Source organism: Phodopus roborovskii, unplaced genomic scaffold, assembly GCF_943737965.1.
Source record: "Phodopus roborovskii unplaced genomic scaffold, PHOROB, whole genome shotgun sequence".
Taxonomy (NCBI): Eukaryota; Metazoa; Chordata; class Mammalia; order Rodentia; family Cricetidae; genus Phodopus; species Phodopus roborovskii.
The window spans coordinates 2234672-2258245 of record NW_026126602.1 but is presented as its reverse complement, the minus strand read 5'-3'; the positions used below and the strand labels follow the sequence as shown (position 1 = coordinate 2258245).

The following is a 23574-nucleotide window of genomic DNA, read 5'->3' as shown; positions in this document are numbered from 1 at the left end:
AGCTCAACCTTACAACATGGATGGGGCTTACAGGGATGTGCATTCATGCTTGGTTTTTATATGGGTGCTTGGGACTTGAACTCCGATCCTCATGCTTTCATAGTACACTCTCTCATCCACTGAGCATTCACCTTAGCCCCTCAATTAACTTTTAAAGATATAATCAGGTACTTGCCATTGTAAGGGCAAACATGAAATAGAAGATATAATAAACCTTGTAGTATAGTACCTAGCACTTCAAAATCAATTTAATGTCTGTTTTCTTAGTGGTAAGGAGCTGAAAATAACATATAACTTACAGGGCTATATTGAGAATACCAAGAAGTTGTACCAATGAAACCTTACTGCTGCATATTCCTGTAATGGTCATTATGATACACAATGGACTGCAATATTAATAAAAATCCTTAATGTAACTATACACGAAGCACACAAAGGCCTTAGATTCACTCCTAAGTACCACAGTAATAAAAGTATACCCCTCCCCAATAAAACAAAACTCAGCAACTACTTTTTTCTTTTCTGTGTTTGAGGAAAGATTTCTTCTAGTTCATGGTTTCCAATTAATTTTTAGTGGCAGACTGTCATGATCAACAGTTAACCCTGAAGACCATCAAATCCCACTGACAAGGGCTTTCTCTGAAAACTTCAGATACTGTCAAAACCACAACTGTATTTCATTTCAAATACTACTTATGTCACAGTGTGTGACAACTCACAGGAATATTTCCCAACTCTGAATGCTACCTGAAATAAATCTAATCATCTCCTTCCATGAAAACAGATGAAATGCATTAACTACATTAATACAGGGAAGAAGGTGGAAAAAAAGAGCTGCAAATTCAACATAACCCAAGAGGATCCAGGTCTGATCTAACTCATTAAGTTATTATCTCTTTAGTTGATGTGCTGCACAGTGACAGATGACACATTTCTTCTTGTAAAATAAAGAGTAAATACAGCTCAGGCAGCATTTAAGAGAGACTTCTTCCAAAGACATTAAGTAAAACAAGCTAAATTTGGAACTCAAGAATTCCATTAAATTTGGTGAGAATAACAGGCTAATTCTATTAAACAAACAAACAAACAAACAAACAAAAAACAAAAGTAGGCACAATCTCATTCCAAAGACATAAACTGTAAGAGACAGCGCCAGTCAGTCTTTTCATTTTTTAAAGCCTAAAATGGCAAGTTAACATTGTAATAACAAATGCTGGCACAGGAGCGGTGTTAGAACATCTGTTCAATTAGGGAATTTGTTCAGTCTATAAATTTCAATCACAAAACAGCTTTCAGTAAGTAACTGGTATTTTAAAACCCAATCAAAGCATGGTCAGAATGTAAACTCTTTTTGTAATGAAGGGGAGGCTAGATTAATAACTGTTAGAAAAAAAATAGCCATCTTTAGACACACCTCTAATCTGTTCACAAAGGATCGCTGAGCTGATTGTGGTGCTATACACCATTATCTCTATGAGGCGGAGGCCTGCAGGTCCACACAGGAATTTCAGGACAGCCAAGGCTACATAGAGACCCTGTCTCAAAATAAAACAAATAAAACACATGGTTCTCTGAAAACAGGACAGTTAGCAGACTGCTCCAAATACAAGGTGCTGTTGGGTACATTTCATCTTCCCCAGCCAATAAAACAAGGACACTCAAAGTACCTTTCCTTCGATGCTCCTGGGAGGACTGGACTTTCTGGCAAGACATTCTCAGTCAAAGTGACCTCCATCTGGACCATAACATTTAAGTGCTAGGCTAAGATTCAAAGATTTCAAAGCACTTTCCAGCATCACCATGTTTGAAATAACAATTACTGCAGCAGCTTGGATCCCCAGATGACCTAAGGTGATCTAAAATGTGACAAGAACAAGAAATAATCCATACTGGATTCAGGGAGGATTTAGAGACAGGGTATCTCTGTGTAGCCCTCGCTGTGTTGGAATTCACTCTGTGGACCAGGCTGGTTTTGAAGTGTTGGGATAAAAGGTGTGCGCCACCACCACCTGGTCTAAGAAATAAACTTCAGGCATTATTATATCCTGAGATTTTTGAGGCTGTCACCACAGACATACCATAGCCTGACATATACCCTAACATATAATAGGGGGAAGGGTACAAACAAAAGATGCCACAGGTTCCAAAGTCAGGAAGCGAGAACAATGGCAATCCATAGCATTATTGGTGAAAAATCACTTATGACCACTTGAAAGGATTGGTAACATACTTTAAACCTACAGCCCTAAGGAAGTTTTAAAAAGTGAAATAAAAAAAGTGTACTGGTTGTTGTTTGGCATTACACAAAAGGACAGATGGACGGGGACAGACACCCACACACACAGTGAGGAGAGACAATGGGCAGATAGACACAGATGAAGGCAGCAGAGAGGCAGAGTTTAGAAGAGACGCACCTGGGCAAGAACACTGGCTGGCATACTGAGCAGAACCGAAACACCATGGACCTCAACAGAGGCAGCACAGCACAAAGCTTAACTGCTGACCAGAAAATGACAAATGTCAATCGCCTGCATGAGGCACCTCACGGAATTAGAGGCATGCTTATGTCTCTGCTTTGTCATAGGCAGAGAGGATGCTGTGAACTGTTCCAGCTATCAAAGCCCGGACACACATCACACGAAGCCTAGAAAGGCAAAAGAAAAGGGGGATCTCTCAGATGTCAACACAGAAGCCAAAGAGAGTTATGGAGCAGGGGGCCTCCTCACAATGGCACATGGGCCTGAAGAACACGCATATCCTGTGGATTTATTTCTGCAGCACTTCTCCCAACCTTCCTTCATCTACACAGAGTGGAACTGTTGTCATCCTGTCTGTTAATCAGTTCTCAGATGGGCAAGAGGAGGAGGAAGGTTACAGTCTTCATTCATATCCAGGGCAAGAGGCAATACACCCAGACCTACAGGCAGAATTATGTGTGTCATCAGGAAATAAAGACTTCACGTGTGGTAGAATATTTTAAGGCGTGTGACTTTTGTTTATATTGCATTTGTTTAACTCTGTGAAGCTGTGATTCTTTGCCTGTCTAAAGCACATGGTGCTCTAATAAAGAGCTGAACAGCTGGCCAATAGCTAGGCAGGAGCTGGCAGACAGAAGGAGAAATGAGAAAAAAACCCAGGGGAGGCGGATGTCAGGGGCAGCTACCCAGCCACCCAGCCAGCAAGAAGGAAAGTAAGATATACAGAAGAAAGATAAAAGCTCAGAAGGGATAACTTAAGTTAAAAAAAAAAAAAGCTGGATAGGCTAGCAACAAACCAAGCTAAGACTAGGCATTCATAAGTAATAATAAGACTTAGTGTGTGATTTATTTGGGAGCTGGGTGGTGGACCCCCCAAAAAGCAGAAAGAGTGAAAAACATACAAACACTACATTCATGTTTGATGTTGTAGTTAACTGGGACTTTCAGGTAGGCTATACTGTGCCAATGAGTTCATTGTGCACTAAGGAAGACATGCTATTAGTTTTACCTCACCAAATATTTACATTTCTTTCAGCCATACACTAAGACTGTAATTACTGGTTTATGGTTAGGTTTGGTACATTATTTCTTCTAGCCAAATTCTAACCAGAGCACTTAACAGCTGACTTGAGTCTGACCTTCCTAAGTTTCTTCTACTACAGTCACACTGGGGATTGAGACCACTCTGCCAGTCTGCATCCTGGAGCAGGGTTATAAAGAATAGGAGCCCCAAGTCAACCAAAGAGCATTGCAGTGACATAAATAAGTCTTTGCTGCAAAGCCACTAGAATGGAGGAAGGTTTTTATGTGTACAGTCTAGTCTTCCTATCCTCTCTGATACCTGAAAGGGGTAGTCAAGTTAGAGTCACACTTATGGATCTCTATTATCAGTGACAAGAGTGTGGCAATGAAGTCTAGTGGTTAAGAAACTTGTTTCAGCATAGTAATAACATGGAAACCCAGTGTCTTGATAAAACTCTGAAATTCAATAGAAGGAAACACAGCCTTGGGATAGACAGGCTAGAAATGTATAAAGTAACAACCTAGTCACGAATAATGGAGGCATTAAAATCCAATGCTAATGGCACTTGGAGCTCAGAATCCTATGGTGAAATAAGCTTACATAAAATAAACTTCAGCAGCAACTGCAATGACAGTCTGACATACTTGTAATGGACAACTAAGGAAGCGACCTAGCTGGGACTTGAAGGGTCATGAGAGACTGATTAGCAAACTCAGCAGGGAAATAGTAGGGGAATGCTTTCCTATCGGGAATAGAGAGCTAGTCTTACTGCTGAAGGGACCCTGAAGGCTTCAGAAGAAAAAGGCAACAGGCCAGATGATATAAAGCTCAGAGCACCTTTCCTAGCAAGGGTTTCTACTGCTGTGATAAAAAATCATCACTAAAAGCAAGTTGGGGAGGAAAGGGTTTATTTGGCTTACGTTCCCACATCATAGTCTATCATTAAAGGAAGTCAGTACAAAAACTCAAACAGAGCAGCAATCTGGCAACAGGAGCTAATGCATAGGTTATGGAGATGTGCTGCTTACTGGCTTATTCCCATGGCTTGCTCAACCTGCTTTATTATAGAACCCAGCACTGCCAGCCCACGGATGGTCCCACCCACAAGTCTGGGCCTATCCCCCAAGTTAGAAAATACCTTAAAGTCAGATCTTATGGAGGCATTTTCTCAATTGAGGTTCCCTCTTCTCAGATATATCTAGATTGTTCAAGCTGACATAAAACTAGCCAGCAAGCATCACACATCACTTCAAAATCAGCAGCAACAGATTTTTGAACAAAGAACAACTGATTTATGAATAGTGAGGAGGCAACAACTGGAATTTGGGAGGCTCAGTTAGGAATTACTTAAATCTGTGTGAAACATTTTCCCCAATCAAGGAAAGGAGCATAGTAATGGGGATAACGACATGTTTTTTTCTCAAACTGTATTAGCATTCTTGGTATGATGTGTGTGTACGCCATAAATCGACAGTGTGAAGTCATGCTCTTTTTCATTTTTTACATGGCTTCTGGAGATTGAGTTCAGGTCATCAGACATTCATAGTAAGCACTGTTCATTGCTATAACATTAGAAATATTTAGGAAGTGATACTAGCATTTTATTCAGAGTATTTTCAATGTTTGTTAGCCTGCCTGACTTGTCCAACTAAACTCTCAAATTCTTGACAGCCTAATTTCTTCCCAGGGCATGAACTGGATGCATGGGCAGTCTAGCACCAGGCTACTTAGCTGGTAAGAAAGAGACAGAATTCAAATCACAATATCTCTAATAAGGGCTAGCAATTCTTTTATAAAACTGGAGTTGTATCATGAGCCTATAATTCCAGCTAGGAAGACCAAAGAGTTCATGGCCAGTCTGGGCTACAAAGCCAGATCCTTTTTACAAATAAAACCCCCCCCAAAAAGCTACAAGACAAATGCATCAAGGAACATGTATTTATGGAGTAGATTCTTTAATATTTCTTGGCACACAGAAGGAAAAAAAATCCTACTGTTTTATTTTAGTGCAAGTGTCTTACAGGGGAAAATCCACAAAAGAAAAAACAAAAAACAAACAAACAAACAAACAAACAAACAAAAAAAAAAAAAAACCAGACTTCTCGGGTATGATGCTCCACTGTCAGACAGAACACAGGAACATCACTGCCAGTAAGAAAGCATTTGCCATCAATCTTATTTTCATATCAGAGAAATGGAAACTGATATAAAAGTTTTAATTCAAGTAAAAAAAAATCAATTTTGAGAATATGTGATTTATTCTACTTATCTTTGTTTCAAATGGTAAACAAGACTTTTTAGGAACTACAAGTTGGCTGAGTTTCTTTACACTAAGTGGCAACATAACTGCTACAGCAAAAATCATTGTTTCTCACCCTTAAAAAAAAGGGAATTTCAAAACAGACCCTTCACTCTGTCTAATTTATCATATGAATTTTAAGCTCCATGTTTGCAGACACCATGGCATGAACAGCCTACTTTGAGAATGTAGTTCTAGATATGCAAGCTGGCACACTTAGCACAGAACTTCACAGATTATATTATTTCATGAAAGCTCATGATACTCTCTTGGGCTTTCAGTTTTGATTCATTACATTTCTCATATTCTTCATGTAACTCAATCTTAAAATCCTATTTCACTAGACTCACTTCCAAAATACAAATGCTGAGTGTCATTTAGAAAATGATGTGATTGAGTGTAACTATTTAAACATTCTTTCAAGAAACATTTGTTACCTCAATATTCAGTTTTTGAAGATGCTGCTTTCTACCATCAAAGGGCTTATACACCTCAATTTATTCTCTAGTATTCAGGAGCCATGGCACTTGCATCTAAGCAGACAGTAAAAAGGGTTTACTGAGATGTCTGGAAAGGAGAACAGTACTGCCCAATGGCCAGAGGTTTGTGGTGGCTAGCCTTCAAGACTACCCAGACACATCAGCTTCTTGGTATTCAAAATCCTGTGTAAAGGTGGCCCTAGGCCATTTACAGGACTAGACCAACCTTTTTGGATGTGATCTTAGTATCTCTTGGGGGAAGTGACCTTGTGCCAAGTCATACAGAAGGTCAATGGAGAGGCCTGGGTGATGGGGAACAGAAACTATGGGCTTAGAATGTGATTCTAGAGGCAGTCTGCAAGCAAGCAGTGTTGGCAGTCCTGTAGGATTCTTTTGCACTTGAGTCAGAACTGCCAGTAAAGTGGTCCCTGAACACTCTGAAACTATGAGAGTATAGATGTTTGATGTTTCAAGCTGCTAACTTCAGGACAGTTGCACAGTAACAGGTAACACACGTTGATACTGATTTCTTGCCTCCCTAACAAAAAACTAAAAAAATATTAGAACAGCTTTGGAACTGGTCCATAGACCAAAGAGAGCTCATTAGTGAGGAGGCCACTGATTAAAGCATGGTAGTGTGTCACATGGCTGTGCAGGTAAAGACACAAAAGCAAGGGGTAGGGTACTAGACACTGGAAGGCACAGAGCCTTAAGCAAGGGGCAGAAAGTTTACACTTTTGCCTTTAGTTGTGTGAAAAGTGGAAAGTTTAATTAGTAACTGGGTGTTAGGGAGACTTCTGAACCAATGCTTTTATTTTCTATTATACACAGTAATAAATACGAGTAATTAAAATAGGAGCTCTTAAACAATAGCCAGGCTGATGGGTTTGAAAAAATTACAGTTTCTCCTTACAATAATGCAAACATTTGGAAATGGATGCTAAGCCAAAATCAAACTCTAGGTACTGCCAAAAACCATGGTCCACATGGCATGCTGAGAGCATTATTTTTCTTGTGACAGGGTCTCACTATGTAGCCCAAGTTGGTCTCAGCTGGGATCTTCCTTCCTTAGGCCCCTCCCCAATACACTGGGATTACAGGGGAGTGCTGAGGCTACAGGCTCAGGCTCTGCCTCATTCTGCAAATCTCTGAGACCTCAAAATGATCAGAGAAGGTGCTCAGAGTACTTGTTTCACAGATTAGCTCATAGTATCTTTCAGAAATTTGTCATCTCTCAGTAGGACTAGTAAAGGGATGATCTCAAAGAAACTTATTCATACAAGCCAGGTGTTAGGTATAGGTAGCTCACACTTGTGACAATACCCCTTGGCTGATGATTAGCAATTTAAGGTCATCCTTGAGGACACACCAATTTAAAGCAACCTAGATAGAAGGAATTGAGAAGGCCAGCCAGATGAGGAAGCAACATGAGATGAGCAGTATAGAGAGATGAGGTAACGAGCCAGGCAGAACACAGATTAAAATAAATGGGTTAGTTTAAGTTATAAGAGCTAGAGGGATAAGACTAAGCTAAGACTGAGCTTTCACAATCAATAAGTCTCCCATGTTGTTATTTGGGAGCTGGTGGCCCAAAGAAAAATCTGGTTCAAGCTGCTAGACTTGGGAATGAATTGTTTCAGAGCAAGGAACTACTAATGCAGACTTCAATGGGTTTCTTCCCTTGTATCTCCCATGCTTGTTTGTTTTCTCACCTTTCCTAAATAAATGTAGTTCTGCTCTAAAGCAAAGAAAAATGAAACAAAAAGAAAGAAAAAACAAAAAACAAAAAAAGGGCAGGAAAAGCAAAGGAGCAAAGTAAAAGGACACAGGTGGAAACATTCCATCATGCTAGGCTGTATATACCACACAGAAAGGGTTTTCTGCACCCTCATCTATGAGACAAAGAGTGAGGAGAAATAACCCTTCCTGAGAAAGTAGTTTTAACTCTGTGCAGAGATTCTGAGATCTGGATGTATCAAGTGGCAGAGCTGTTTCAACAGCTTAAAGCTACTAAAATAGCTGGTTGTGGGTGAAGCACGCCTGAGGTAAAGACCAGTAAATCTCCATTAGACGTCAGCCAGATAGGTCTACATAGTGAATCCTACACCAGTCAATGCCACACAAGATCTTATCTCAGAACAAAACAAAAAAGCCATGAAAACACACAGAACTTGTTAAAAGGTGCAGAATACTCCTCTCTCCTTCAACTCTTTAAACAGCTGATAACTTTTTCATAATGCATTTATGTCCCAGAGACATCCCATGGGAAACAATTTATCTGAATTGACTTTCTTGTCCAGTAAGCAATGGTGCTGAATATACCATGACACACTAAATCATAATAAAACTAGACCTGTATAAAATCAGAACCTACTGACAGCACTCCACAACCTTCAACTCCTCATGTGATAGAAAGCTGTTGACATCTTAAAACCCACTAACAGTTCTGTCCTTTAGGGGCTGAAACCAAAAGAAGCTGAAAGGATCTTGAGTCCTCACACGAAAGCGATGCAGTGAGGTGATAATGCCTACAGAGGTTCTGAGAAAGTCCACTAATTGTATACTATATAGCACTCTATGTATTCACTACATTCCTGGAAAATGCAGCATGTCTCAAAACTATGAGAGAGAGAGAGAGAGAGAGAGAGAGAGAGAGAGAGAGAGAGAGAGAGAGAGAGAGAGAGAGAACTTCTCAGGGAAACATGAAACGAGGGCCTAGATGCAGGTAATTCACACACCAATTTTATCTATTAGAATGTTCTGTGGGACTATTTTTGCTTTGTGAGATGTATACAGGCCACCTTCTAATAACTCAGCAATATCAATAATTGTGACAATTGAAAGTAGCCTCTAACGCTCCCAGAAAGTCTTCAGGTAAGAAAACATTTAAGCCTCTGTCACAAACCAATGTAGAGAAAGGGAGGTCTCAGATAATGTGTAACAACCCATAAAGGTCACTTCCTGAGCATTACAACAGCTGTGCTATGTAAAAAATTCTTGTGCAAGTATTTATAAAGTATGGTGATACACATCTGTAATCACAACACTTGGGAGGCAGTGGCAAGAGGATTGCTGCACATTTGAGGGCAGCATGACCCAGTCATCCCTCCTCTCAAAAGGACATTTATGGGACTGTCCATGAGGAGTGACAAGATCTCAAGTTCAGGGGGCTGAGAACTTTTACCCAGTGAGCAGCCTTTCCTCAGATTCACACCATGTGACTACTGCAGCATCGTCCCCTTATAGCCCAACCTCCTCCGTTGGGGCTGCATCAACTATTATTACAGAGTATGAGAAACCAGCATGCCTCTGGCTCATCCCAGCAGCTAATGTGAGTGACCCGATCCTTTCACTCTTTCTGACTTCCAATTCCTCTATTTCCAGTTTCCTCATTTTCTTGTTCTAAGTGGTTCTACAGTGTCTCCCAAGCAGCACTTGTGTAGTTGTCCTTTTTCCACACATGCAAGCATGCACACCCCTACAACCCTGACAAGTGGACTACTGTCTTCCTTGATTTCCAGTTGTCCTTTCATACCATCACATTCTGAGAGTTGTCACATGCTTTGGTCAGCCAGAGCTCACCACATTCCCAAAAGCATGGCCTGTTATCACTCTCAAAGGATCCACAGCTATAATCACCAATACCAAGCTCTCACCACTCCTGAGGGTCTACCTCCAGACTGTTGGCTTTCTCCAATAATTGTACCTCAAAAATCTAAACTCAAACACCTTGTTCTTTACTGTCTGACCCTGTTCCTTTCACCTATCCATGCACTCCATTCAATGGAACCTTCCATTCCAGTTAAGTCCTATATCAATTTTCTGCTATTCATTAGCTCCCCTATGTCTTCCTTTGCTTACATAGTTCAGATTCCCATGGCTCAGTATCATAATTGTAATTTCATCATTCCTCTCAACCTCTTCTGAACTTTCTGGAAAAACTTCAACCTTAGATAACCCCACTGTTTACACTTTGTAAATCAAGTTGAATGCTTGATCTTCACTAAGCAGTTCACATGACCACTTTAAAATGATCACAAATACTGGCCTTCAGCAAATCCATTACATTTTCTCATTAAGATTTGCCATGCCTTAGACTCTCCAGGTCCCCTCCTCACTGGTGATGACCTCACGTCATATGTTGCAGAGAAACAGAACTTAGGATATGTGACCTCACCCTCATTACCAATTCTACTAATTCCAACTCTTGATATAGCTAGCTTGCCTTCCTTCCTTAAAAAAAAAAAGGGGGGGGGGATATTCCTTTTCCAATTAGTAACCAATTCCCTCAATCAAATGTATCCAGGAGAGGCAAGGAAAGAGTTATGAAATCAATGTTATACTAACTCTAGTAACTTACTGATATTTACAACTTTAAATGGTTTTATCTACTTATGTGATTACCTAATGAGCCACATTTTTTTTCCTGTTCTTTGTATGTCTGGCAATTTTCTCCTTTTCTTTCTGAGAAAGGGCCTTGCAATGTAGCTTTTGCTAGCCTTAAACACAATATACATTCCAGGCTGATCTTAAACTCAAACAATTCTCCTGCCTGGGCTTCAGTGTGTTAAAATTACAGGTGTGCCTCACCATGCACAGACCCATCCTGGTGACTTTAGTCGGATGCCAAATGGTGAGTTTTGTGCTGCAGGATATCTCAGTTTTGGCTTCCAAGAGTTGTGTTTGTCTGGAACACAAGTTGCTCAGATTTGTTTAAGCCTGGTGTTCTATCTTTGCAAGCCCAGAACAGTCCTTTAGAATAGAACATGTGATAATTCTCGAGTGCTTTTCTAGATGGAAGCCCACTCTGGCTAGGCAGGATAACACTACTGGTTCTGTGTTTCTAGAACAGTCCCTCTTCCCACAGACTTGGAAGTTCCTCATCAGCTCAGATCAGCTTCAGGAAAGCACAATGGGATCTGGGGCGTTCTTTCTGCACAGTTCCTGTACGCCACCCAAGCTCTGAATTCTGTCTCTTCAACATACTGTGCTGCCAGGCTGTATTTGGGATTTCTTCCCTGTGCTGTGACCCAAAGATTCTCAAAGGCTCAGCTTTCTTCACCTCCCTTGTCAGAGTGCATCCTTTCTCTACATCTAGTACATGCAAATTCATCAAGTCCTGTTGGTGCTACCTCAAAATGTGTCTCAAATCCATCAAGTTCTCTTCATTTCCATTACCATCACCTTAAAAGGTAAACAAACAAAATCCTCCCACTCTTGCCCCAAAGGACTTATTCCCACATGGTATTTCAGCGTGATCTCAGGGGAAATGTCAGAGCAGTTGCCCCTTTACATGAAAGCTTCTTTCAAAGCACTTCCAACTCCTCACCCTGAGGACCCAGGGCCTCACAGTGCTCTAAGGCCTCTCTGTGTTCTGGTCACATGGGTCTTTTTTGCTTTCATCATTGGGCTTTCTGCCTGGAAGGTTCTCACCTTCTCTGCCCTGTGAGGTTCTTCACAGGGCAGGCCCACTCTCACCAGTCAAGTCTCAGTTAAGTGTACCTCTACCACTACTTAAGAGAAAATTTCTTCCCTCCTTCTGGAGGAATTCTGTTTTTATCTTACTGCCTTTTATTCACTCTGGTCTCATCCAATCATTTAATAGTGACAGTTACTACATGCCAGACACTATTTCAGACTCTAGAAACCACCCGCAACTGAAACAGATAGAATCCCCATCTCATAAAGCCAACAGACTGGAGTGTAAGAAGACCCACAGCACACCTCTCTGTGGTCCCTGTTGCATCCACTCATTAGGCTGCCAGAGAATGCAGTATCTGCTACTTAAGGGGACAGAATGGGCTTAGCTGTGCTTACTGTCTGCACAATGTCTCTTACCTCAAGTATCTCTAAAATAATGACCAAATCTTTGCTTTATATTACTATATTTATATATTTAAGCTTCAGACCTCCTGTACTGATAAGAGTATTAATTGGAACTGTAATTACTGAATTCTGACCCTAATCCCAAATTGTCACAACAACCAAAAAGTACCCTGTGACTATTTCATCCATCTATTTCCTGAATATCCTTTAGAACTTGGCTATAAACTTGAGCCTCCCGAGGTAAAAGCAGAACCAGTAACTCAAGAGCCTTGACTACCTTCTTTGTAAATAACAAGTAAATGATGCCATTAATTCATTCAAGATTTAAAGCACAATACCACTTTAATAGAAAAACACTGTAGGTCAGGCCCTTGTCTTTCACAGCTTAGAAAACATGGCCTTGTGTATACCCAAGCGACATCAGAGGCTACACTAGACTTTCTAACTAGCTCCAAAACTAAAATTAAAGACAGTTTTTATAGCTGTATTGTGGAACTCTTTAGGGAGGAGAGCACATTTTATACCAGGTAATCAAAGATTCAGGTTACATGAATGTTAAATTACTTTTGAGCACCAATCAAAAGGGCATTCTAAAATCTGACTAGGACTTGGCAAAGCACTAGTGTGCTCCCTATTCTTACCATGCCTTCTTTACTCCTCAAAGCTCTCCTGTAAGGTGGATCAGAAGACTGCTAACACACCAGCAGACTGAAGTTCACCCAGTAAGGTTAAGTGACCTGTGAAAGGATTCAGTCTTGGTGCATTTTCTAACTACTACTTGGGGTTCTAAATTATTAAACTAACTCACCCCAATACATAAAAAGACTGGAACCGAGAAAATTATTCCCCACAGGACATTTTACATTGTTATGTGTACACGTGCTAGTACCAAGGGGGACACATACTCCAAATGACTTGTTTCAGGAATCTGTTGTAAAATTCAGCAAGCTATGCCACAATGCACATCCAAAGCTCAAGGAAGCTTTTTGAAGCTAACATCCTATTGTTCAAGAATTCATGCCTGAGCTTATCAAGGCTGCAACCCAGACAGAATGCCATAAACTTCTCAAGGTCAGCAAATTTGTTATCTATTTGCATAACAGAAACAGTGACTGCTGGATGAAATTTACTTACTGCAGTCAAAGGTGCAGAGTTGGGCTTCACTAAGTTGAGAATGAATAACAGCCCAGTCACTTACCACCACAGGCATTAAGAAAGTTAGCTGAAGATAACTGGACTGAGTAATCCACTGAAATTAACCCTGTGAAAGTAGTTAAGTCAATGACTTCCTTATGATCTGACTTACTCACACCAGAAAGCTTTTTCAACAGGGTCTTACTCTTCAGGCTTAAGGAAGCTTCTGACCACACCCACTCTGTGAAGGACAACAGGCATGAGCCACCACCACACCTAGCTTAGCTTTAGAAGTAACGTTTTAACAGTCCAAAGCTCACTTCAGAAGTCACACACACTTTCTTGTCTCCAGTAACATTATTCTTTCATATCACTGTGTACCCAGAAACAACCTGTTTTACTACCTAACTGTAATGAAGTCTCATTTCCTTGTGTATGTTATCTAATTCTAAGGAGTCAGGACTTTCATACCTGTGCGCAGGTCACTTAACAATGTTAAAGACACAGCCAGATATTGTTATCTCTGTATTTACATGCTATCCATAGCTGTTTCATTATCATTACTATTCTTAAATTCTGTGCCATGGAGCACAAAATATAAAAATAAAGCCCATTCTGTTTTTAATAGAACACTGTTTGATTCAATCCTTCCTGAGACAAGCTTTTAGACGTTTATTCCTTGTTTGTTCTATATTTACATAATGCTTTTAAATTAATTCTAGTTAACAAAAAATACAATTGGGGAAAAAAAGTTGCATTGCTGATCACAAATAGATATATAAGCTATCCATCTTATCATGATTTCTTACTAAAATGAAGTTGAGATATGACCTAATCCCAAATATCAGACTGCAAAATAAAATGGAAGACAAACGCATGCCAAGACCCCCTCACTGCTCCAGCACTACACCACTGCGCTCAACAGCCTTGCCTCTGGATGAAAAGATGGTATACAACTACAGAGTGCACTCCTTTACAGAACTTGGTTTCCAAAAAATAAATTAAAAGCTCTAGAAGGAAAGTGAACAATACTTGAGGCAACCAGGTATGGTCCCTTTGGTAATTTTTTTCTCCAGTCTCTTTCTGGAGTCTCTACTCATGTTTTCCAATTTTTAACCCTTTATTAATTTTTAAAATAACTGCCATACAGAGATAAAATTGAAACATCTCCATTTGAAACTTCAACACAGCAGATATTAACCTTGAAGAAACTATGAGCCTTCTCCATCAAAAGACTTCACAAAACTTTACATGCTTATCGAGGGAAAGCTTTAACTTCTGGAAACTGCAATAGCCAAACCCCAGTTTAGAAACCTTTACTCAATGTAGGTGTGACTCCACACACCTATAATCCCAGCACTTGGGGCAGATTCCAAGATTCCAGTATCAGGAGTTTATGGCAAGCCTCAGCTCCTGACAGCCTGTCTCAAATAACCACTAGAGGTGGAAACTGAACTTCCACTACCTAGTGCAAAATGCCCAAATCTTCCCAATCCTCACTATCCATAGTTTCTTAATTCTGCTTCTGCGACAATGGATATTTCACTTCACTTGCAAGAACACTCACAGGATGGAAAAATGCGCTGAATTTTACAGCTTTAAACACAAGAGATAAACTTGGCTTTACATATTAAGGTCAAAAAGTCTTCTTTCAAAAGGAAACCAGAGCCTCAAGATTATTACTTGTACTGTCAAACTTATTTTCATGAAACTGATATAGATCTTGTAAAAAAAAAATTAAATGCAGAGCTTTTTATGTTAGGAATATGTGCATATTTCTAATTTTTCCCTACCTTAAAAAGTTTTAGAAGAATCCTATAAATCTATGGAGTTGGATTATGATATCTAGATTTCTACCAGTCTTAAGAAACTGTGTAGCTAGTATCAATGTGGTATCATTTGCATTCCAGTTTCTTCAACTAACCCAGCCTACCCAGTCCAGCCAGGAAACAGGCTAAGTCTCCGCTCCCATAAATGATGGCCTGCTTCCTGATGTCACCCAGAAGTTAAAGTAGCCCCTATTTGTCAAATACCACTTTAAAAACAAGTAGTTAAGACCTGCAAATATGTTTCCACACAAGAAAACTGTAAAGTCCCAATTTTAGTCACTTAAGTCAGCTATAACAAATCCATCCAATAGTGCTAATCTTTTTGGAAAGGTACCCTCCAGTTATAAGTAAAACTGTGGTCCTGTTCAGATCTTACAATGAAACAACATATTTAAGAGATGCTTACTGCTAATGGGACATCCACCTCTCATTTGTTATAAACCTTTGTCTTTCTTTTTAGGGTCCCAGTCTCTCCCCCAGTGCTCACTTTTCTCATGAATTACTATTGCTTCCCTGGACTTTAAAATTTACAGGTGACTAAACACAAACTTTCCACCAACTATTACTTTTTGACAGCAAGTTGCTACTACTTATTACACTCTACCAACTGAAACATTTAATTTGGTCAAACACTTCAAGCACTACAATTTAGTTAAATTTTCAGTTCTACACTAAAAGTTTTAAATGGAGAAACAATCTTTTACCACCCCCCCCAAGGGGGTGTGTGTGGTGTCATCATTTACTTAAACTTGTTTCTTCAAAAAATTAAGCATACACATTATTGTGTATGCTTAGGCTTACACATTCGTCTTTTTAAAGGTACTGGTGATGGACCCAGGGCTTACACAAGGTAACGTTCCATCAATAAAGCAGGGCCCTAGTCTTTTGCTTTTGTACCCATTTGGGGAGAGGGTCTTGATAAATTCCCTAGGCTGGCCTCATTCAAAATTCTTACTACAGATTTTGCTACCAGGCTTTATTCAGTTTTTATTGCAGAATAGGAGTACATGAAGAAGTTATCCTCCCAGTGCTAGAAGATTTCTAAGCTGATGCGCCGGCGGCTATGACCTAATCCCAGCACCAGGGAGACTGAGGAAGGAAGACAGTATATTTGAGGAAGCCTGGGCTACATAGCCGGATCAAGATCTAGATTTCTTTAACCACAAAGACAGTATAAAGGCAACAATTATATCCTTAGGTAGATACATGCTATACTACAATTCTGCAGATGCACTTTTATCATGAAATGTTTTCTTATAAAGCAGTGGACAAGACACTATCCTCATCTAAATCTGTTTTGTCTAATCAGAATCCTATTAATCCATGAAGTTGGATTATGATAACTAAATACTACCTATGCCTAGCAGTCTCAAGACTGACACTAAATTAAGATTATATACCCTTTCCTAAACTGGACAGTCAATTCAGGTCCCAGGTTACAGGACCTGGCAGGAAGCATAGGCCACAAGTCCATGGCTGAACTTTGCTTTAGCTCTTCTTTTTGCAAGTCCAAAAGATTAACTCCAAATTACATCATGCTTGGTACTTTTCAATACTGCACAACATACTACTTTCAGTTCCATGACTCACAAGCCTGTCACTAGCTGCTGGACACACACAATTGTGGAGCAGTTTGTTTACGAAGGGTTTTAAGTTCTTCTATCACTATCAAACAACCTAGGCTTCTCTCATATAGTTTTGATTGGTTGTTACTTGAAAAATTCCAAACAGATGATGGAAAAAGGTACCCTAAAGGGGAAAAGAAGAAAGCCCCTTATCTAATAACTTGGACCTTCACCTGCTAAAACCCAGTGACAGTAACGGCACAATACCAAAACTGCTTCAGTGACCAAAATTATCTGTGATTGTCAATATGCACAGACAGACCCTTCAGTTGAACTCAGCTCTCATTTTAGACTGTAGCTCTTGGGACAGTCCAAAAGACTCAGAGAAGCAAGACCTAACTCAGTTTCTAAAGTGTACTGTTGTGGGTCTTGCTCTTGCTTAATTAATGATTTCCACTTTAGATCTACAAAAGCTAAAAATTAATCCCTCAAGCAGGGTAACACCAGCACCCAACTTGAAAGTAGTAACTGTAAAACTTACATAGAGAAACAAAAATAAAACAAAAGGACAAGATTCTGCAGTAACAAGTACTTTAATTTTTTTAAAAAAACAAATCACTTATTTTAAAAATAAACAAATGGCACCATTCTACTCTAAGTTGATACAAGTCAAAATAAAGAGCACTGCTCTCACAGACAATAAGCTGCTGAGAGAAGTCAGTACACTACCCCATACATCTCATCTACTACATACACTCAGCTGTGAAGGAAGGATTCAAAACCCTCTGCCCCGAAGTAACATTCGACTGTCAAAACTATTTTACTTTAAAAGGTTAAACAACCCAAGCAGTTTGAAGAGTTTTATTTTGAAAAACATTACAGAGAATAGAAAATTCTTACAGCACCACAGAAGTATTACAGTACAATTTTCCACAACAAAATTGGAGCACACAAGTCCATGGGAATCCTTGACTTCCTTGAACTGTCAACACACCCTGTTTAAGTGGCTGTACCTGGAAACCAACGTATGCAATTCCTTAAAATTATAAATTGTAATGTTAGCAATCTGGGGGAAATGAGAGGAAGATTCTCTTAACCCTGTGTCGGACCCAACTTCCACAGCAAGGTAAAGGCCACGGTATAGTAAATCATCTATTAGCTGTATAAACAATGTAACTACTGCAGCCCACCCAGTGAGGACATCTTAATGTTAGGATGTCTGTGAAGAATTCACAACTTTAGCTCGGCTATTATTAATAATATTAATAATATTAATATTAATATTAATAATATTAATAATAATAATAATAATAATAATAAAAAAATAATAGAGGACCTTCCTTCAAAATTCAGAGTTTTTAAGAGTTACTGAACCGGCTCGTCTCTATCTTTAATCTGAAAGCAGGCGAACCTAAACTTAACTTACAAGTAACTAAAAAGTTGCAGGCTTTAGAAACACATACATATTGTAAACAAATCTGCAACACTGTCTCCAAGAGCAAAAAGTAGGGGAGACAGTGGTTTTTGTTTTTTGTTTTTTTTAAATCCGCCGGGTTAACAAGCACTTCGGGTGGAAAGAGTACACCGGGAGTTTTATCTTCTCTAAAAGTAAAGGCGTCTGGGCAGACAAGGGGCACCCTGGGCATTTCCCTGCAGGAAGCGGGGAGAAATCAGCCTGAGCCCTGAAGTCAACATGACAGGCCCCTCGGAGGCTCCACGTGGGGACTGTCCGCACCGAGCCCGCGGGGAAGTGCGCCCAGAGCCTGCGCCGGCAGCCGCTGCCAGGCCGCGGCGGGCCCGGGGCGCCACCCAGCGGCCCTACGAGGGCCCTACAGGCGCGGCCCGCTCCCGGCTCGCTGCACCCCCACCGCCGCCCAGCCCGCTTCCCTCTCCGGATGCACAAGGCCCAACCCAAGAACTGAGACCACAAAATGGCTGCCGGCGGCTTCGTCACGTGACCCCTTTGTGCCTTTCGGGCCCCCGAACTCCGCGGGACCCGGGTACCAGCGGCCGGGGGCGGCGGAAGGCCTTCGAGGGGGCCCCGCCAGGCCGCAGCGGCCCGGGACCGAGCACCGGGGAGGCGGGGGACCGGCCCGGCCGGCGACCGAGAGTCGGCGGCGGAGAGAAGATGGCGGCCATTTTGTGTGGGTCTGCTGCTCCGCCGCCGCCGCGGGCAGCGGAGGGCGCGGGCCTGGCGGCGGGTCGGACAGGGGAGTTAACACGTACCGACTCCTCTTCCTTCTCCATTCCGGTGGGCATCTGCGGCACGGCCCGGTTTATCGAGGCGTATTCGTGCAGGTCGGGCAGATCCTCACAGCGGAAGACCGGCAGCGGCTTCGAGGCGTCCAGCGCCCGCGCCCGAAACGACAGTTTACTCATCTCAGGCGCAGCAGATACCTCTCCGCTCTGGGGAAACGGCCCCGGCCAGCGGGATCATGGAGAACCGGGGTTTCGGTCTCCACTCGCCTGCCGCTGCCGGGGACTTGGGGGCGGAGCGCAAAGCCCGCCGTCCGGGCCCTGACACCAGCCGGGAGGGTGGGAGGCTGTGCCGCTCCGCGCCTCGCTCACTCGCTCTCCTCAATACGCCATGGCCAACATGGCGGACATTAAAACTCCACTGTGCGCTCTTCAGCCAACCCCAGCCATTCCCCACACTGCATCGCGCAGCGGCGCGGGCACGCGCGGGGGGAGCGCGGGCTCGAGCGGGCGCCGGCACGGCGCGGCACGGAGCGCGCGTCCCGCCAACCCCCGGCCCGCCGGCCGCCGGCCTCGCCTCGCCTCACCCGCTCCGCCCGGCCGCCTCGCGTCCGCCCTGCGCGGTCCTCGGACGGGCGAAGGTGCGACGAGCTGTCGGCGCCCGCGCGGGCCCTGGGAAGGCCGCCGCCGAGAGCGGCCGGGATGCTCGGGCCTGCGTCCCGGGCGCGGGCACCTGTCACCGCGGTGCTGGCCGCGCAGGGCGAGCGCAGCGCAGTGCGGGAGGTCCAGCGACTTAGGAATAGAAAAAAGCACGCGGAATCACAGGCCAACTCGGAAGTCAAACAAAACTTTGAGTTATAATTCTGAACAGTTATAATTCTGTATCAAATCACTGGTCAATTTCCCAGCCAGGGCTCGCTATAAATACTACTTACATATTCAGCTCCAAAGTAGTTTTATCCAATCCTACATTTTTATTCACCCCTTTTAGTTTAATTGAGGCGAGCAGAACCATTACCACAAATTGTAACAATCTTTGGGGAAACACAGTTTCCAAATTCCAGAGCCCATATTGCTAGGTCGCTCGTGCATTTCTGCAGTATTAGAAGAAACGTTACTTCAATGCAGCCATAGGTTCACACTCTTGTCATCTGTTCTCTGGGAAACTTTATAAAATCGAATCAAAGACCTGTGGTGGTTCGGTGGCTACACCAGAAACGGGAGATTAAAAGTTCATTTATTAAAAAATAGATACTGATAAGACATCTAGTATTGGGTTTGTATTATACATGAAAATTAGTACTCAGATATCTCTTTTCAGTGAGATAGTTTATAAATGCAGAGGGCTGCTAGGGTGGATTTTGAAAGTTTGGCGGCAAAATTTCAAATGTTTATCACGATTCTAAAAATGTGTTATAAGTCTGCTTTTCTCCCTGAGGCTACATAGTAAAAATAATCACTATTCTTAAATACAGGGTTTGATGTGAACTGTTAATTAGTTTAGCGTGCACAGGCAAACTATCTCTCAGGTTTGTTTCTATGTAACATTAATTACAACCTTTGTCCTAAAAGAGCAAGCTTCACTACTCTAGAGCAGGGGTGAGCAGACAAACAGAATACAGATTGCAGTTCTCCAAGATTATCCTAAAACAGCTTATCTCCTCAGGATAATGGGACTTTTTACTTGCCTTTCCTCCAGCATCTAGGTTCGTTCACTAAGTGCCTCTCCCGAGGAGTTAGGATGAAAACCAATGCTTATTATTGGGACTGGCAGAAGTGGTCTGCAACCTAGGGTGAGGCTCTATTTAAGTGTTGACAAAAGGTTTGGGAGATGATATCCAAATGAGATCATGTGGGTTTTGGAAGGGGAGAAGAAAGGGAGGGAAAAGGAGGGACAGACAGATCTCAAGAGTCATGGAGACCATATCACATTCTGGGAACCCAAAGAACTGCCAGATCCACCATGGAATATAACCCATATTTAGCCAGGTTCAACAGTTAGGGACACATTACAGTGGCAGTCATTTGGGCTGTAATATTAGGCTACTGAAAATCCTAGTAGGAGGATTTATAGTTGGGGGAACTGAAGATTTTAGAAGACAAAATAGTGTCTAGCGAGTGAGCCAAGGAAATAAACTATTTTGCTCTTCATTGGAATGACAGCCTAAGGGCCCCCATGTAGGGACTTGGTAGCATGCACAAGGTTCTGGGTTCCAATCCCAGCAATACAAAACAGACTGACAAGTAGCTTGTGGATGTATGCTTTCTATACCCTACATCAGCAGCAACAGATATGACAGAAATAGTGTTTTTGTTTTCTAGAACTCTTCAAATCATCCTTCACAACAAACTTAGATCTACATGCAAATCATCGTGCCTTTTCCATATAACACGCCTACCAAGGGGCACCTGTTTTAGAATCGCTCTCCATCCATCTCCTGGTATCCTGGGATCCAACTCTCAGACCCTTCTAGGTTTCCCAGGACCCAAAGGAGTTCCACTTCTCTGCCACAGGGGACAGAGTAATGAAGGCTCAGCTCTAATCTTCCTCAGTTCTCCTAACACGATTCCTTAGGGGGAAAGACCATCAGCCCTGCACTACCTTTTTCTCATCCGTTTTTTACTTGAACCTCCTGTTTTTGTAAATATCCCCAACAAGAGCTACATGAAATTCTCAATGCTGGAAAAAAAAAAAAAAAAAAAAAAAAGTACACCAGCGCTACATGCTGAATACATTTATTTAAAACTCAAACGGAAACATCTTTGGGAAGAGAGCTGTAATCAAAGAGCTATAATTCATATTGCAAATAGGTAAGGAACAAAGATGTCATGATGGGCTAACTCTATAGGGCACACAAATGAGAGAGCGGTGAACCAAACATCGGGCAGCACTGGAGTGCAGCAGAAGGCAGTCAGAGCAGGGTGTGCTGGGACAGCACTCAGACAGCTGAAGCGGAAGGAGAGCTGGGTCACTATGCTACCTACCAGCTTGCACTATATAGGAGATCCTGTCCAAAAACAAACAAACAAACAAACAAACCAAAAAATAAGCAAGACAAGTTGACCAAATATCATAGAATGGCAGCATGGGATTAGACTCTGGAAGATGCCATGGGGGAATGAAATAGTAGAAGAAAGGTATTAGTGGAGGAGCTGAGCAAGACAGAGGGAGGAGTGACTGCCAGGTACTCAGGAAATGGAAGAGTTATTCAGCCAGGGGATAGCAGAAGGCACCTCCAACAATCCTGTTACAAAACTAGCAAGTAGAAGTGGTGGGAATTTTAATGGACAGGGTAGAAGAGATATAAGTCTTTTTGGAGTGGGTTTAAAGATGCTCTCGCTGTTTGTTCTGAGAGAGGGTCTCGATATATGTAGTCTAGGCTGGCTTGGAACTCACGTCCTCCTGCCTCTGCCTTCTGAGTGCTGGGATGCAAGTGTTGAGTCTGTCTATTGCCCCCTCATCCTGCTGTGAGATGCAAGGTTTAATCAATGAAAACAACTACTTATAATGTCATCACCCTTATATTCTGAGCACAGTTCAAGGCATGCCTTTAGCAGGGCCTCACAGTACACGCCGCAGGTCAACTTGCCTGAAACCCAACTTCTACTCCATGTCCTCTTAACCCAAGTCATATGTTTGTAATTGCTCCGTATTTTGCCCATGAGGTAAGCTAAAGTTGGTTTTAGGATGGGAGTGAATGTAAGGATTCAGGCATTATCCTGGCCTGCCCCTGTCACCTGGCAGAATGCACTCAGGCAGTTCTCTGGTCAGCCCAGGGTTCCATGAGTACTAGTCTGCAGGCAGGTGTAAAGGATCCCCTTAAAAGACAAACCCCTGCCCACTTATGCTCTCTTTTGTGTTCTCTCTCTCTCTCTCTCTCCTTTCAGTTGGCCACCAATTATCCCCCTCTTCTTCTCTTCCCCCTTCTCTCTCCCCTCTCTCCTCTTCAGTTCCTGGTGCCTCTATGTCTCTTCCCTTTTCCCTCACTCCCCTTTCTAAATAAACTCCTCCTTTAAGCTCTATCTGTCTGCTGTGTTATTCCCTCCGCCTTGCTGCCTTGGTCATCCTCACCTGCTATGGAACCTGCTATGCTCTCCCACGTGATCCCTTACCTTGGGTCCCCACTCACTTGGGGCCCTCACCCCCTTCTCCAGCTTTTATTCTTATAACTGTAACTAAAGAACAACAGTTAAGACCTCCTGTGATGATGCTAATATCACTTCTCATTTTTACCCAAGTCAAGCTCTTCATTGGTCAGTCTCATCAACTCCAGCAATCAGCACAACTCTCCTAGCTCCAGGTTTTTATTTATACTTTTCTACCTGCTTGTCCTGCTCTAGACTATCTTCAGAAATCCTATCTTATAATAGTGTCTTGAAGATTGAACAAAACAACCCATGAAAAGCATTTAGAATGGTTCCTGGCCCACAGAACAGTCAATAGTTATTGCATTGGATGGCACACAGAAAGAGACTGACAGCCTCACACATCCCAGGCAAGTGTTCTATACTCAGCTTCATACATCCTCAGCCTATGTTGTTTTTGTTTTTTGTTTTTTTTTAAAGATGTTTTCCCTACATACTCAGGGTTGTGTGAACTCTCCATTCTTCTGTCTCTGCCTCCAAGTGCTAGGATTATAGGCACATGCCACCAGATCCAGCTAAGAAAAATTTTATTATCCTTCAAAATCCAAGTCAGTATCACCTCCTCCACGAAACGGACAATTTAATTCATCTAAACTCTG

General features: G+C 42.1%; 1 protein-coding gene across 3 annotated transcripts in view; it reads right to left on the bottom strand.

Annotated features, from left to right (window-relative positions):
* The window catches only part of Epc1 (enhancer of polycomb homolog 1), a 90135-nt gene that overhangs the window by 43357 nt on the left and 23204 nt on the right, over positions 1 to 23574 (bottom strand). The window contains exon 1 of one of the 3 annotated variants that reach the window (XM_051205609.1): positions 18860 to 19298. The exons of 1 other annotated variant lie outside the window; for it this stretch is intronic. In XM_051205609.1, coding sequence (XP_051061566.1) covers positions 18860 to 19012 — 153 coding nt within the window. In that variant the 5' untranslated portion in view covers positions 19013 to 19298. Of the gene's footprint in view, positions 1 to 18859; positions 19299 to 23574 lie in introns of those variants that run through there. One more of the 3 variants, XM_051205608.1, reaches the window with a different exon arrangement.